Genomic DNA, 15,981 nt, shown 5'->3' on the forward strand with positions numbered 1-15,981 from the left:
CACCCGGAAGCGGCTGCGGAGAGGCGAGCCCCGGGCAAGTGCTTAGCGAGGCGGGCAGCTGGGAGGGAGGCGCGAAGAGGGCGCGAGGGTGGCAGCCGGAGGGAGCCGCCGCCCCTGGCCGCCCGGGTCCCCGCGGGGCGCATGGGGCGCTTCGAGCCGGGATCGCGCGCTGGCTCCGCGCTCAGCTTCCTGCTGCCGTGAGAAGCCGCGCCGGACGCCCCCAGAACCCCAACCTGCCGGGAGGATGACCATGGCCGGGGGCAGGAGAGGACTGGTGGCCCCGCAGAACACGTTTCTGGAGAATATTGTCCGGCGGTCCAGTGGTAAGAGGTGCATTCGAATTTCGGTTACCCAGGCTTTTTACCCGTGCCTCGATTGCCGACGCCTCCCGCCGCTCGGCGCCAGCAGATGCAGCAGAACCCGGAGCTCTGCTGGGAGCCGCGGCGCGGGCGCCCGGGGCTGCCTCCCGGAGGCTGGGCTAGGTGGGCAGGGTGGGGCGAAGGCTGTGGGCCCCCATCCCAAGAGGAGAGCTCTGTTGGGGACGCCTTTGGGGCTTTCCTTGCGCCTTCTCTGTCTCTTCCCCAGAGAGCGCGACAGTTGGTGGGCAAAGTACTGGGAAAAGTGATGGGAAGCCGGACGCGGGAGGAGCAGCAGCGCGTCCCCCGTGGGTACTGCCCACCCCTCCGGGAAGGCTCTCCGGACTCTCTGGCTGCACCGGCGCCTCCTCTCCCGGGTAGAGCCAGCAGAAGGCCACTCGGGTCCCGGTCCCCGAGGGATGGGGGGCGGCGGCTGCCTCCACCTTCCATCCGGTAGCAGAAAAATTCAACGTGTAGGGACGCGGGGACTTAGGAACGTGCCACAGGCCACATGGCTCCTCTTCACCCACCCACCCTCTTCCAGGTTAAGTTAAGGCTCACGAGAGCAGTTTCCTGGACTTAGATGCACCTGGAGCGCATAGGTGCAGAGCTGGCCAAGCGGTCACAGGGACAAACCTGTCATAGTTCCTCTCTTCCAAACCCCAGCAGCGTTTTATGCCTACAAATCTTGCTCAGCTATAAATTCCCAAACTCACCAAGCTTGTAAATTCATTACCCCCGCTGCTCGCGCTCTCTCCCTCTCTCCCTCCCCCCCACTCTCGCTCTCGCTCTCGGTGGCATTAAGATGGACAGTGGCATGAAGCGCTAGACGGCGAAGTCCTAGGAGCAGGGATGGAAAGAGACACATTTCAGATGTCACCATTAGGACCCACAGCAAAGCATCCTGGCTAAAGCCCTTGCAGAGCAGATAGCTCGGCATCTGGAAGGTGCGGTGCGCACCCGTTCATTAAAGGGGTGAGACGAAAGGGGCCGAGTCTGGAGATGCTCTTTGTATGGGCTCCGGGACTTCTTTCCTTCCAGAGACGGATGACAGACCTGAAGAGCTAACTTAGGAAACAGGAAATATGACCGGTTCAGAGCTTAAGGGGGGAGCTGGTGTTAAAATCATGGGCTTCTGTTTGGATTTAGTTAGGGGGTCAGGGGAAGAGCATGAAAGGTGACTTATGCTCCCAAGAAATTATCTTTAATTAAAAAGTGATGTAAGTTTAGCTTACAACGAACGGAAAACTTACCACCTAAGATAGCATATCGTATATTATTTAAATATTTTAGAAGTGATTATTTATTGTGAGCCTCTTAAGAATAAGGGTATTGAAGAGTCTGTGGTTAGTCACCTTTCCCTTCAAGGTCTTCCTCTCACACTAAGGTGGCTGTTAGAACACGGTCACAGCTATTACCTGGGGCTTCAAGGGGATGCTGATTATTGCATGAAAAGCCACAATGAACTCTTCTGTCATAAAAAAAAAAGCTGGAGGGTGTTCATGGGTTTTTAAATAAAAGCACTCTTTAAGAGTTAATTAGCTATGATTGCTGTGGTTATTGACCTGTGAACGAGCGTGGAGACAGTCTTGCAGATTTGGGAATCTGGTTCCAGTGACACCAACTTTCTCATAAATATCAGTGACAATTCCATTGTTTTGGGCGAAGATGCAGTGTCCTTTAAGTTAGGGGAAACCTTGTGTCTAATATGTACCATATTATGTTTTTGAGTGGAGAGGGAAGTAACAGAATCTTACATGTAACAGTCATAAGGTTCCTTGGGCTTGTAGGAGGACCTTAAGAATTGTGGGACTAATACCACACACACACACACACACACACACTGAATCTTGGATCTAAGAAGGCAGAATACCCTAGTTTAGTTGATTTTCTTTGAGCCACTTTTCCTCTCTAAGCTTACATAGAATGTCAATAGAATAAGTAGCTGGGAATATTTTTAGCATTGGCATTTTAATTTCAGTACTGATTCCAACAGTTTAACTTCAGTTAACCCACCCATCAACCAATCAACATCAACCACACAGACAAAACACCTTAGGAGAGTTAGGTGAACTTTACAATTATCTATGATTTCAGAAGAAAGTATAGTGGTCTTGAAATGTGAGATTTAAGCTTTTAGTGATCCTTTCATCACATTTCCTAAACACAAATAGAAAAAAATAATGTGGACTCTTAGAAATATCACAATATCTGCATGCATTATTTTATTTTACCGTGATGGAAAAAGTCTATTTAAAAATATTGATCGTCTCCTCCTAAAATCCACCAGCCATTTTTTTTTTGGACATTACAGTATTTAAATAGCATTTTGCCTTTAAATAGCAATACTTTCTTTATTAAACACTTTCTCCCAATAGTCCTATGCAGTATTACTGTTCCTTTTTTACAGATCACAAAACAGAATCCTAGGAATATTAGACTTATTCAAAGGAGCAGGCACACAATCCCTCACACAGGAGGTCCTTGGAGGGTATCATTCATCCTTCCTGTAGCATCATTGTTTCTTCAGCCATATGACTTCGCCTATGGAACTATTATTATCCTTAAAAAAACAACCTACTCTCATTATATGCTTATGGATAATGGAACTGGCTTTGTCTTGGGGCATATGATTATCTGGTATCTGGAATATGAGAACCTGTAGGATTAGATGCTCTGTCCTCTGTCTCTCCTTCCCCCTCTTTGTATAGAGGAAGACACTGAAGCAAGCACATCTCCTCCAATATTTAAGGGCACAGCTGATGAGACCCAAAATTCCTTGACCCCTGTGTCATGCTCCCTATGGTACACCATGCAACGACCTTCCTGTGTTACCATTATTTTCTCTAGAGAAGCTTAATTTCCCAGTGGAGATTAAATAGAATGTTATAACACCATGGACAACATCCACTTTGGCCAAAGCCACACTGCCACCTCCAAACAGTAACAAGGCAAAGGAGAAGCTAATTTCCGTTTTAAAGAAGGGCAGTATTTTCACCTTTGACAGTGGTTTAGCTAAAGTCACAGGCAGGGTAACAGGCACTTATTCATGCACCTCCTGTAGTTATAAAGTATTGAGTAACTTTTCAGAAAATATCACCTTAGATCCTCATATGCCAGTGGGGGAGGTGCAGTGCTTCCATTTTCCAGTGTCAAGAGCTAAGAATCGTTTGGTTAAGTAATTGACTTCCAGTTAGTAAAAGGCAGAGTTAGAAAAGGCAGAGGCACGTCAGGGACTAGTCAGCTGTGACAGGACTAATTCAAAAAGGGTTTATTGAGCACAGTTGTTGAGCACTGGGGAAAAGAGGGGGAACACAAAACCCTCCTTACCCTTAGGAAGCTACATTCTAGTGAATCTTGGTCTAAGCATCTGGACCACTGTTTTCTGGCTGCAGCTCTTACTTAGGCCTGATGTTGTGTTTTAAAAAAACCCCACAAAACCATTTTTAAGGTGTTTACTGGTCTTAATGGGACTAAAATCTAGTTCAACTTTTTCCGAGACTTTCCAAATACCATTTGAAGGAGAGATTTGATAATTATGTTTTTTTGGATAGGTACAAGTAGTTAGGAATAATCAATTCTTTCCCAATTTTGCTTGTGGTCATGTTGGTGATCATTTCAAATCCTTCTATTGATTTTGTTACCACATAGCCAGCCTGATTTTCTTTATATTCATGATTGGAAAGTGTTGTTCCAGAATATTTTTTGATGGTTGCTTAAAAGTAGGCACTTACTGTCAGAATGCTTGTTGAAGCAAATAGGAGATCTGTCTTAGGAAGGCTGGCGGACCTTAATGCCAGGAAACTATAAAAATATTGCCCTAAATGGTCCCATTCTGGGCAGAACATATGCTTTAGTGTTCGGAAACCTATATCAAACAATTGTAGGTGCCAGTTAGAATCCATGCACATTAGCAGGAGTGAAATGCAGCACATTTTGGTACAGATTTATGTACATGTATAATTTACAGATTGCTAAATCAGCTGTGTTTTTGTATAGTGGTAAGTTGGTTCAGGTTGTTGATATAATTAGTACACAAACAGGATGAAAGGCGCAGGTAGTGTTGTGTCTCCTCATAGATGTGTTGAGCCACGGTAATATTTATAAAACAGAAAACTGGTTAAAATCCATTGTTGCTCTGAAAGCATCAAAATGTTAAACCTCATGACTGATACTAGGTTGGAGACTGAGAGAAGGCTTCTGCATTAACAGAAGGCAATAAAGCGTTCAAACCTTACGGTTTCTATGAAGTCCATCTATTTTAATAATCCGTTGTAAAAGAATAGATGCATTTATGGTCAGGCTTTGTTTGGCAATGGTTTCTCCCACATTAGCTTGAAGTTCCTCAAATCTTTGCCTCATCTTTATTTTTGCTTGTTAATGGCTTCTAAGCAAACATTTAAAAAAATATTTTAGTTCTTTATCCAAAGGAATCCCTGTTGTAAAGTCAGCGTTGGCTTTATACATTTAGGGTATTTGGACTGTGGTTTGTTTTTGTGTCCTTAAGTGGCCACACCTGTACTTGGTGAGAAAGACTCAGAGAAGCTTAGTTTCTGAAGGGACATTCTTTACTGTTTTTTTCCAGGGTTTGAATCAACTCCAGAATAGCTTCAGCGATGGGACACTCACTTTTCTGTCAGGAATGTTCTGTTTTTAAGCAACCGTAATTGAGATCCAGTTTCTCTTGTCCTGTCTTGTTTTGCCTTCTCTTCCCTTCTCTTCCTTTCCCTTCCTTTCCCTCCCCTTTCTTCCCTTCCTTTATCTTTCCTCCTCATCTTCTTTCTTTTCATGTTGTTATTTTTTGGTCTTACCCAAATCTGTCCTCATACAGCCACTACTCATTTGAGGTCTGCTCCCATGTGGAGCAAAATTGACCTAGTTCGATCCTTTTTCCACCAGAAAACAAAACAAAACAAAATTTGGGGAGGGGTGGTAATTTGATAAAAGTTGTCCTGTCTTGATTCTTCTCCCTTTTATTAAATAAAACCGTTTTTATTGTATAATACCACAGTAGGAAGGCACGTAAGATAATTTTGTACAGCTCAACACATTTGTATAAAGTGAATACTGTGCTGGCCCCATCTACATCAAGAAATAACATCTTGCCAGCTCTCCAGAAGCCCCCCGGGGTCCCCAGGATCCTTTCTGATCCTAACTCCCTTACTCTCCAAATGAAGCCATGTCTTGACTTAATGGTGATCACTTTCTTGCTTTTCCTCCTAATTTGACCACCTTGTTTTGCATTTCTGAACACTACAGTTGATTGTTGTCTGTTTTTGAGCTTCATATGCCTGGGGCCCTTCCAAATGTACTGTTTTCAGTTGGAGATTTACCCGTGTTACATGTACCATTGATTCATTTTCACAGAGGCATAATACTTTATGGTGTGACCCTACTACACATTTAACTTATCTACTCTGCTGTTGCTGACATATGTTGGCTCACACACTGGAGGCAAAGACATACCAAACAAAGAGGCAGACCACTCCAGACCGGCTGGTGGCAGGTTTAGTAAGCACGGGAACTTACTTAGGAAGCTTGTCTTGGGCAGCTGAAAGACAAGTAGATTTTCATACTCACTACCAGAATCTTAAAGTTTTTATAGAGGCCTTAACTGGGGTCAGTCATGTGTTCAGTCCACATAGTATCAACCCCTTACTCAAGGCGACATGCTTCGAGTGGCTCCCGCTGTGGGAGCAGTGAGCGGATTGTGCACCCCAAGGGCAGGGGCGAGGATGTGGGGCCTCTGATCACCTGGGTCCAGTTTGCAGGTCAGCCCAGTGGGTCATGTCGTCTCGATGGCCTCCTCCAGAAACAAGTGAGTTGTTTCGAGGTTTTAGCTCTTGGTGCTCCAGCAGGCATTCTCACACATGTCTTTTTTGGATATGCGGGCACATAGTTCTCATGCGTGCACACCTGGGGTGTGTACGGTTCTGTGTTAGATGCTGTCGGACAATTTCCCAAAGGGTTTGTATCAATGTACAGCCCCACCAGCACTGGAGAATTCTCCTCACTCCTCGTCCTTGCCAAAATTTGTTATTTTCTCCTTTTTTTCTTCAATACTGACTTTGCCCAAACAACCGAGTAAGTAGCAAGGCAGGGTCATTTAGAGTTACGTTAATAGCGAGCACATGAACAAATTTGAAATGAAAACAAACTTGCTCTTGTCCTTTGGGAGCCATCAGTATCTACAGTGTGTTGAAATGTTCTCATAGTCTGAACTCCCTCACATACAGTGGTAAATGACATGAAAGACTGGTATGGTTAGAATTGTGTGCAAAGGGTACATGCAAGTGTGCATGGGTGCACACGCATGTGTGAAGGTGTGTGTTTCGCAGACTCATTTTCTTAAATAGAGAAGCACTAAGCCCTGGGGACAGAGATTATGTAAGAAGTAGAGCTGGAAGTGAGAGGGAAATAGGAAGTGAATGATTTATGTTTATTTTAGTGGAAGATGGAAAATGATGGAAGGGCATAGATGAGGGAGGAATGAAAAATGAAAGATCAAGAAAAGCAAAGGCTAGCTTATGGGCTCAGCCTCACAAACATGGTGGACCTCCTTGGTGCCCAATACTGTGCTGGAGCCTGAGCATTCCAAAATGAGTGAGACTTTTGTGATACTGGGTCTCATTTAGGGATTTTTGATAAAGACCAACATGCACTGTGAACCTTGAAAGATTTAAGAGATGTTATGTTGGCTGAACACACACTATGCATTTTTCCTTTATAAATGCCTTACCCCAAAATTATTCTTAGATTTTTATAGCCGTTTCTTTTTTGTGTGTGAGATTGGATATGGGATGACCAGATGCCTTAAGTCAATTTAGAGAAGATTGTGGAATGTGTGAAGCTTTGTTTTGGTGGGTGAAAGTTTTCCTTAAAAAAAAAAAAAAAAAAGAAAGAAAATCTCATTTCTTAGGGTATCTCATTGCTCTGACTTCTTTGGCATGCTGTCTTGGGTTGTTCACCCATTGTGAATTTTCAGCTGTTGAGTTTAAAAATAAAACAGTCAGTTATTTTATCAGCAAACTTGATTTTATTCAGGAGTTGCAGAGACTGATTTGGGACAAGCAGGCTGCGGCAGAAACCATAGGCTAGTCCAATGAAGAAGAGGAACAGTATTTTATGGAAAAGGAGGAAGTTGGCAGGGATTGTTTTGAACAGACATCCATTGGAGAAAGGCAGGAATTCAGGGTGATGGTGGCTTCTCATCGGGTGCGTGGTTGATGTTGTTGATTCTTCTTGGAGATGCAGTGTATACCTTTTCCTGTTGGGGCCTGTAGCTGATGATTCTTTCCTGTTGAGAATTCTTTGGGGCTCTAGAATGGACAGTGCTTGGCGTTGAGTGGTACGGCTCAGGAGCTCCCCTTTCTGGCCTCTCCATTTCATTTTAGTAGGGTTTCCCATTATTAATTTTCTTTCTAAAATTTTTTTTATGTCTTTGTTTTATTTTGAGAGAGAGAGAGAGACAGACAGACAGATAGATAGTGAGCGGGGGAAGGGCAGAGAGTGGGAGACACAGAATCCGGAGCAGGCTCCAGGCTCTGAGCGGTCAGCACCCGTGGACTGTGAGATCATGACCTGAGCCGAAGTCGGACACTTAACTGACTGAGCCACCCAGGTGCCCCTCCATTACTAATTTTCACACAGTACGTCCTAGATGCTGGAATTTGTTTGATGCTCTGGTTCTCCGTGCACGTGCAGTCTTGCCGAATACACCGCGGCCTGACCGACTTCAGCATCTCCTCAGTTCTCAGGGTCTCTTCTCTAACAGCCACGCACTGCTGTTAAAGACAAACTACCAAAAATTCTCCCGATTGCATGTTAGAGAGTTATGCCAGTAATTGTTTGCTTACTCATCCCAAGATTGTTCATTTTGCATAATTAACATGACAGTCTTCTGATTAGTCCTATGTTGCATAAAACGGATGTTCTGAAATTAACTGAGTCAATTCTATAATTATTAAAGTAATTATTAACCAATAGTGCTCCAAAACCATCATTTCTCATATCATTTTAAAGGTCCTATGATGGGGGCACCTGGGTGGCTCAGCTGGTTGAGTGCCCAACTTCAGCTCAGGTCATGACCTCATGGTTTGTGAGTTTGAGCCCCATGTCGGGCTCTGTGCTGACAGCTCAGAGCCTGGAGCCTACTTTGAATTCTGTTTCCTTCTTTTTCTGCACCTCCCTGCTTGTGCTTTCTCTCTCTCTCTCAAAAATAAATAAACATTAAAAAATTTAAAGGTTCTGTCATGACCTCAGGTGCTTCTGTAAAGAAGAATGGCTTCTCCTTCCTTCCTTCTTCTCTGAAAGCAGCAGCATAGGCACCGTGCCCTGACATTCAGCATCTCAAAGATGTACTGTACTGGCAAGTTTTACTGATGTTTAGCTCCTGCTTAAGTTTGGTTTCTATTTTAGACTATGACTTCACAACGGTGGCAAAGAAAATGGAGTTAATTTGAGTGATAAGATCGTATTTATTTTATCTCAACAGATTTTTAAGTTTTAATTTTCTTTTGTATATTCTTAGCATTACTGGTATGGGATTGATTAGAGTTCTACACTACTATCACGAAGGTTGTGTTTTGAGTCTCTTTGTGAGTCAGCATACTGCCTATCTTCTGTTTGCCTCCCTACGGCCATTCATTCTCTTTTCTTCTCCAACCTGCTCTGTGCTTGTGAGGCAGACCTGTATGGATTCTGTCAATAGGCCCCCTTGCTTCTGGCTCCCGGCTGGCTTCAGCTTGTGGGGCATATTGCCATGAGACAGGAGGGAGAATGTATTTATTCTGTGGTGTTTATTCTTCCAGTTTCCTCTCTGCAGTATCCTTCCTCCCTCCCTACATCGTAGCCTAGCTGTTTTCCCTTGATTAAAAGTTACATATCCAGCTCACTCTCTTTGGGTCTGGGTAGGACTGAATGTCTTACAGTTTCTGAGCGGTGCTTACCCTGGGAGGTACCGTGCTGTCCCTGAAGTTTCCCTCAGTGGTGTTCCGGGGGCAGGCCGCGGCTGGCAGGTACTAGCTCTCAAGATCTGATTATGGGCATCTATTCTAGGTTCTGGGACTTCACGTTGGTAGCTTTAAAGATACCATGCTGGGAGTATTTGCACCTCAGAAATTGGCAAATGGTATAAATCATTTGCCATGGTTTACCAGCATGCTGCTGCCTGTACCTCACACGTATGCCTTTGTAAATAGCTTTGTTACAAAACACTCCTCTAACTAACTATGGAGTGTGCCATTATTTTCCTGCCATCACCGACTGATGGAACCGGTTACTTGTTCTCTGGGCCAAGTATTTTCTCAACCTTTTTGTCCAGACCAGTTTCAATCACAAGGGTGAACTTGGTGAGGGGGTGTGCATTCAGGTATTCCTTTTAACTTAACAAAAAACCCCACCTGTGTTCTGCCTGCTGAAGGCAGTGCAGCCTTGTTTTTCAACTCAGCAAGTTGGTCACCTACAGGCTGAAGATCTACTTTCATATTCCTTCTTTTATCTTTTCTCACTTTCATGAGCTCAGAAGTCAGGAAAGACCATGAAGAAAGGGGGAGTTTATCAGAGACATCAGAAGCCAGTACTACTAGTTATAAGCACCCATTAGAATTGTTATTATCATGACCTTGGACAAATCGCCTTTCTCACATGTGTGTCTGGCAGCATGTGAAGGTCTTACGTGCATTGGCTCCTCTAATGCTCCCTGTAACTCTTGTTCCGTGGGTACTTCAGTTATTCTCTTAGTACAGGTGCAGACACTGAGGTTTAAAGAGACTAAGTAAATTGCCTTCAGTTAGTTTCTAATAGTGGAACCTCTAGGAATTCGTTAAGGATGCAGATTCTCAGGCCCTACCTCATACCTGGTACATCAGAAATCTGGGGAACAGGCCCAGTGACTGTGTTTTACGGAGTCCTCCAGGCCGTTCTGATGCATGTGGCAGTTGGTGATTTTGAGATGACCCGTGCATTTTTTTTTTTTTTTTTTTTTTTACTTGAGACATAAATGGTTGGGTGTTAGGGTGTGTGGATGCAGGCGGGTTCACTGAGTGAGTGGACTTTTTCTCTAGAATCTTTCAATTAGTTTTCCAGTTTCTCTCACACAGCATTCCTGCCTTAGATAGTAGCTCGTGTTTCAGTGTCTTGATTCTGTCCAGGGACCTGCTGGGCCCTACTAGCCCCCTCCTTGGCCAGATCCCTCTGGAGTTCTGAATTTGTGGTTTCCTTTTCTGCACAGTTACCCTCCGTCTACTTTTCATCTTCCAGAAACTAAGCTCACGCTTGCTGTTAACTCCCTTCTCTTCGTCATCGTTATATTCCTTTTAATTTTTAAGCCATCATCCCAGAATGAGGAAATACGTGTGTGGGATCAATCTGCCGTCCTGAAGTGCCAGCTGATACCTTCTGAGGACAGAGGAGGCCCTTAATTCTAGGCGTTCTCCTTCTGTCAGGTAAAATGATACTTTATGTTCTCCCACCTGGCGAGCATGCCCAGGGATTGTGCTCCGGCCTGACTTCATGGAGTGTGCCACTTTTCTCTGTTGTTATTGACAATGACAAAACTCAAACAATTTAGTAATGAGTTTGATGGCCTTTACCCAAGGGAGAACAATCCATGGAATCGGGGGGGGGGTGCAGTGCCTCATAGGCAGCAGAGGCTTTTACAGAGGGATCTGGGGCAAAAGCAGGTTTTACACGGCGTTAGAAGAGACAACACAGGACCATGGCATCACCACGTTAGGCAGTCAGGGGGTTTCCTTACGAGGTTCGCAGGTCCTGTTTTCTTGGTAAGGTAGGCTAGCTAAAGCTGAGTTAGAGGACTAAAACTGGTGTGCGTGAAGTGTCCTTGACAGGCAGTCCCCGTAAGTGTGGGCTGCCTTAGGTTTAGATTTGTGACGTGGGCCAGGCCACTGGGGCGGCCACCATTTTGTGGATCCCAGTATACGAATTAACTATCATTCGCTCCCCCAACTTCCAATCCCTACCTTCTAGTTGTCTCTAGTCATGCCTTCTCTTTGAATTTCCTGGTTTTCTCCTTTCTCTATCTTCCTCTGGCTGTTGATCTCAATCTCTCTCCTCAGTCTCTCCTGTATGATCTTTGAACAGCCTTACTTTCATTTCTCACTCACTGTTTAGGTATTGCTACAGGTCTCTCTTTCTCTCTCTTTTTAAGTTTGTTTATTTTAAGAGAGAGGATGAGAGGCAGAGAGAGTGAATCCCAAGCAGGTTTCATGCTGTCAGCATGGAGCCTAATACGGGGCTCGAACTCACAAACTGTGAGATCATGACCTAAGCCGAAGTCAAGAGTTGGACACTTAACCAGCTGAGCCACCCAGGCACCCAAGTTGCTACAGGTCTCTTGCTCTTGGGTGCCCATTCTCCAGCTCTGGCTTATGCTCTTGTATTCTCTGTTGGCCAACCCTCTGCTTCCATTCCATCTATCTCTCTTCTCTCCATCTGTCTTCCCACTCATCTCTGCATACTGCTGCATGCCATCGATTGTCTCTGTTTTTTGTCTCTATTGTTCTCTGCCTTTTGTCTATATCCCTGTCTGTCCGTATCTCTCTCTGCCATGTGTCCTCATCATTGCCGGTCTGTCATCTCTTGCCATCTGTTTGTTGTCTCTCTTTGTCCATAGTCTCTGCTTCCATCTATCCATTTCTGCCTTTGTCTGTCTGTCTCTTTCTTTCCAGATCTCCCCTTCCATGCCTCAGTAGATGCTCTTCTGTGTATCCAAGTGCCTTGTTTCTCTTTTAAGACCTCCTTTCTCCATTTACTTACCAGCTGCATGGGGTCAGACTCTATAGACCTCTTGGCCTTAGTGTCTTGGGTTTTGTTCTGAGAATCTTATTGGCCCCTTGCTGACTGTGGGTTGTTTGGCCACTTGTGTGCTCCCGCTCTAGTCTGCTGTGACTGGAGCCTGGGTGTGTGGTGGGGAGGATGTGGATTTCTGTGATATATGGACAGTTGCAGATACAGCTAGACAAGGAAGGTGGGTGGAGCTTTCAAATGGACAGATGTGTCCCCTGCACTGCTGCCATGCCTGGGACAGAGTAGATACTCAAATATTTGTCATGTTAAACTGGGCTGCTCTGAGATTCCTTCCACCCATCATGGTGCTATACTTTAGCCTCACTGAGCCATTTACCAAGAAAGTTTTAAAATAACACAGGAAGTGAATGTAAAACTAATTAAAAAAATCTTTTCCTAGTGCTCTTTAATATTCTATATTGCTTACTATGAGTCACCTTTTTTTGTCTTGTTTTATTTTTAAATCTTTTTAAAAATGTATTATTGAGACAGAGAGAAATAGAGCATGAGTGGGGGAGGGGCAGAGAGAGAGGGAGTCACAGAATCGGAAGCAGGTTCTAGCCTCTGAGCTGTCAGCATAGAGCCCAATGTGGGGCTCAAAACCACGAACTGTGAGATCATGACCTGAGCTGAAGTCGGATACTTAACCGACTGAGCCGCCCAGGTACCCCTGTTTTGTTTTGTTCTGGGAATGAATTTATATTGTGTGTTATTTAGTGATGGTCAAAGAATTTTGTTCAAAATGTAGCGATGTAATATGTAATATGTAGCGATGTGCATTAAGAAATGATTATGACTATGAAAAGGAGAATAAAAGACCTACCCAATTAATCTGTTGTAGCATTTGTTAGCAACTGTTGACACCAACAAATATTTCTTCATAGCAATTCAACATACTACTGACCTCTTATTAAGTAAATCAGCATTGAATCGTAAAAACGTTTACATTTCTTACACAGTTTCATTCCCTTCCAAACTGCTTGTGAAATGGATTCATCTGTTTTTATTGCTTTAAAATCCTTTACTGTCATGCTGAGTGAAGGTGGAAACCACGTGCTTAGGGGCAACTACCCAGTTACACAGAGTTTGAGTTTGCTCTTGAAATGGAAATCTCTCTTTCTATTGTAGCTTACTGACTTAATCAAAATGTGTTTATGTAGTATATTAAAATTAGAGGCAAAGCAAATAACTGTTGAATCTCTTGGGAATTGTTTGTATTGTACCAAGATTGGGCCCTTGCAAATTCCTTTTCATGGAATTTGATTGTTGAAAAACACAATAAAGCCAAAACATGATTAAGATTTTATCTTATTTTTTTATGTTTGTTTTTTTTTGAGAGAGAGAGACAGAGTGTGAACAGGGGAGGGGCAGAGAGAGAGAGGGAGACACAGAATCCGAAGCAGGCTCCAAGCTCTCCTCTGTCAGCACAGAGCCTGATGTGGGGCTCAAACTCTCGAAATGCAAGATCATGACCTGAACCAAAGTCGGATGCATAACCGACTGAACCCCCCGGGTGCCCCCAGGATTTTAGATGTTTTATTTAGGTGTATCATCCTGACCTAGCTCCTTATTTCTTATCTTCTCCTCTCCATTCTCCCAAATATTACCAAATCTTGATCTGGATGTTTTCTTTTATCTTTTTTTAAAAAATTAATTTCTGGTATGGATTTTATTTAGGTTCAGGCAAATCGAATTATTATATTCTTGTCTTTGTCTCATACTTACATTCATCTTGTTCTCATTTATCTCAATCATTTCTCTATTGTTTTAAAAAATAAATTTCGTCAAGCTTGCTTTTTATAAGAGCACTGATACCCTTAGTAAGCTTGCAGCAGTGAAGGTATCACGAAGATATGTGCCCTTTAAGAGAAATGTCTCTAGTTATTAGATGCATATTGTCAAATACACACCTCAGGCTGCTAAACAGCCAGAGTTTGCAGGGAACAGTACATTTATGTGAACCGCTTGCCGAACGGAGCTTTTATCTGTGTGATTGCCCAGACGGAGTCACCTTTCTGAGCCATTGCTGTGGTTAGTCTCTCCTTTGTTGTTTGTGGTAATTATGGTGAAAAGCAATTTTCTAATAATTCTCTTTAGAATATTTCTGTGTTATGCTTTGTGGAAAAATGGTAGGTTTGGAATGATTTTGACCCATCTCGCTTACTGCAATGTGGTTTGGTGCATGGCCTTATCAGTTGAAGAGACTGGGTGTCTTTCAAATTTTAAGAGTATTTGTTTTATTCTACAAATTGGAGGAAACTGTGTGGGCTGAGGAAGGTTGAATTTGGGAAGCCTTACATTTCATTGCATGCACTCTTGCAGCTAAAGACCTTTGGGGGTGAAAAGGCATCAGAGGGAGGCAGTAGGATCAGGCTAATTTGCATCAAAGACTGGGAGACGCAGAGAACTTTAGATGAGAGCCAATGAATAAATCATGGCAAGGGCAGCCAAGTTGAACCTACACATTTTGCTGAACAGTGTAGGAGGGACGGATCCGTTCAGAGAATATGAGTTTGGAGGCAGGCTGTGTGCTTCAGAATGAGCTACTAGCTGGCTGGAAGTGTCACATTCTACCTGCAGACGCGATTATGGATAGTCAAGAGCATGTGTCTTACGTGGATTTTACAGATTCCAAAGACACATTTAGGCATTTTCTGTATATATAAACTGACCCACCAACATGTGACTTCTGTAGACTCCCTTGCCAATGCGGTATACTTTTACATTAATGTGGCACCTCTATCATGCCTCCAAATCCAGGCAATTACTGAGCAAAAGCCTGGTACAACATGGTTCACCTGATATGTATCACTTCCCACTTAGTTACGTGTAGAAGGTGTTTCTGCTATTTTTTTAAATTTAAATTCAAGTTAGTTTACATACAGTGTTGTCGTGGCTTCACGAATAGAACCCAGTTATTCATCCCTTATATATGACACCTAGTGCTCATCCCAACAGTGCCCTCCTTAATGCCCATCCCCCATTTAGCCCATCCCCTACCCATCTGTCCTCCAGCAATCCTCAGTTTGTTCTCTATATTTAAGAGTCTCTTATGGTTTACCCCTCCCCCCTCGTTTTTATCTTATTTTTGCTTCTTTTCCCCTATGTTCATCTCTTGTAGTGAAATCGTATGATATCTGTCTCTCTCTGACTTATTTCCCTTAGCATAATACACTCTAGTTCCATCCACGTTTGTTGCAAATAGCAAGATGTCATTCTTTTTCATTGCTGAGTAGTTTTACATTGTATATTAATATGCACCACATCTTCTCTGTTATTTTTAAAGTGGCCTAGCTCTACAGAGTCCAGCATTTAGAGAAGTGATATTTCAAGGTAATGGCTGGTTGATTACTCAACAAGGGTGGGTGATTGCAGGTTGCAGAGGCCTCATCTGATTTGTTCTTTGTGATGAATCTAGTTATTTAGAGAGTCAGACTTTATTTCTGCCAGAAACATAGAAAACTTCTAGTTTGCCTCCACTGAGACCCTTTCAGCTGAAGTGACATACCTACACAGCTTATTAGGGACAGTGCTGCCACTAGGACCCACCTTGTTGCTGTTCCCATGGTTCTTTTTTCCGATGGTTCTTTCCAATGGGACCCTAGGGATTGCTGGGAAAGAATGGGTTATTAGGATGTCTTTTACCCCCTTCCCCTGTTCTCCCATTAGTTTTCATTGTTGACAAGGTTTCTTAGTACTTCTCTGTTTAATTTCATGGCCTCTGCCTTACTCGGTGGCCGGTGGTTGTGGATTCTCCATAGGGTGTCTCCAGTTGTATAGCACAAGGCTCACCTGGCAGCTCGGGCTCCCAAGAGTGCAG

At 43.7% G+C, this 15,981-nt stretch overlaps 1 protein-coding gene across 2 annotated transcripts in view; it reads left to right on the plus strand.

The window, feature by feature from the left end:
- The first annotated feature begins 65 nt into the window (after positions 1-65).
- The window catches only part of KCNH1 (potassium voltage-gated channel subfamily H member 1), a 401,581-nt gene continuing 385,665 nt past the window's right edge, over positions 66-15,981 (plus strand). For both annotated transcript variants that reach the window (XM_029935335.1, XM_029935336.1), the window contains exon 1: positions 66-323. In XM_029935335.1, coding sequence (XP_029791195.1) covers positions 245-323 — 79 coding nt within the window. In that variant the 5' untranslated portion in view covers positions 66-244. The remainder of the gene's footprint in view (positions 324-15,981) is intronic.

The sequence above is a fragment of the Suricata suricatta genome, chromosome 3 (assembly GCF_006229205.1).
Source record: "Suricata suricatta isolate VVHF042 chromosome 3, meerkat_22Aug2017_6uvM2_HiC, whole genome shotgun sequence".
In the NCBI taxonomy this organism is placed as follows: Eukaryota; Metazoa; Chordata; class Mammalia; order Carnivora; family Herpestidae; genus Suricata; species Suricata suricatta.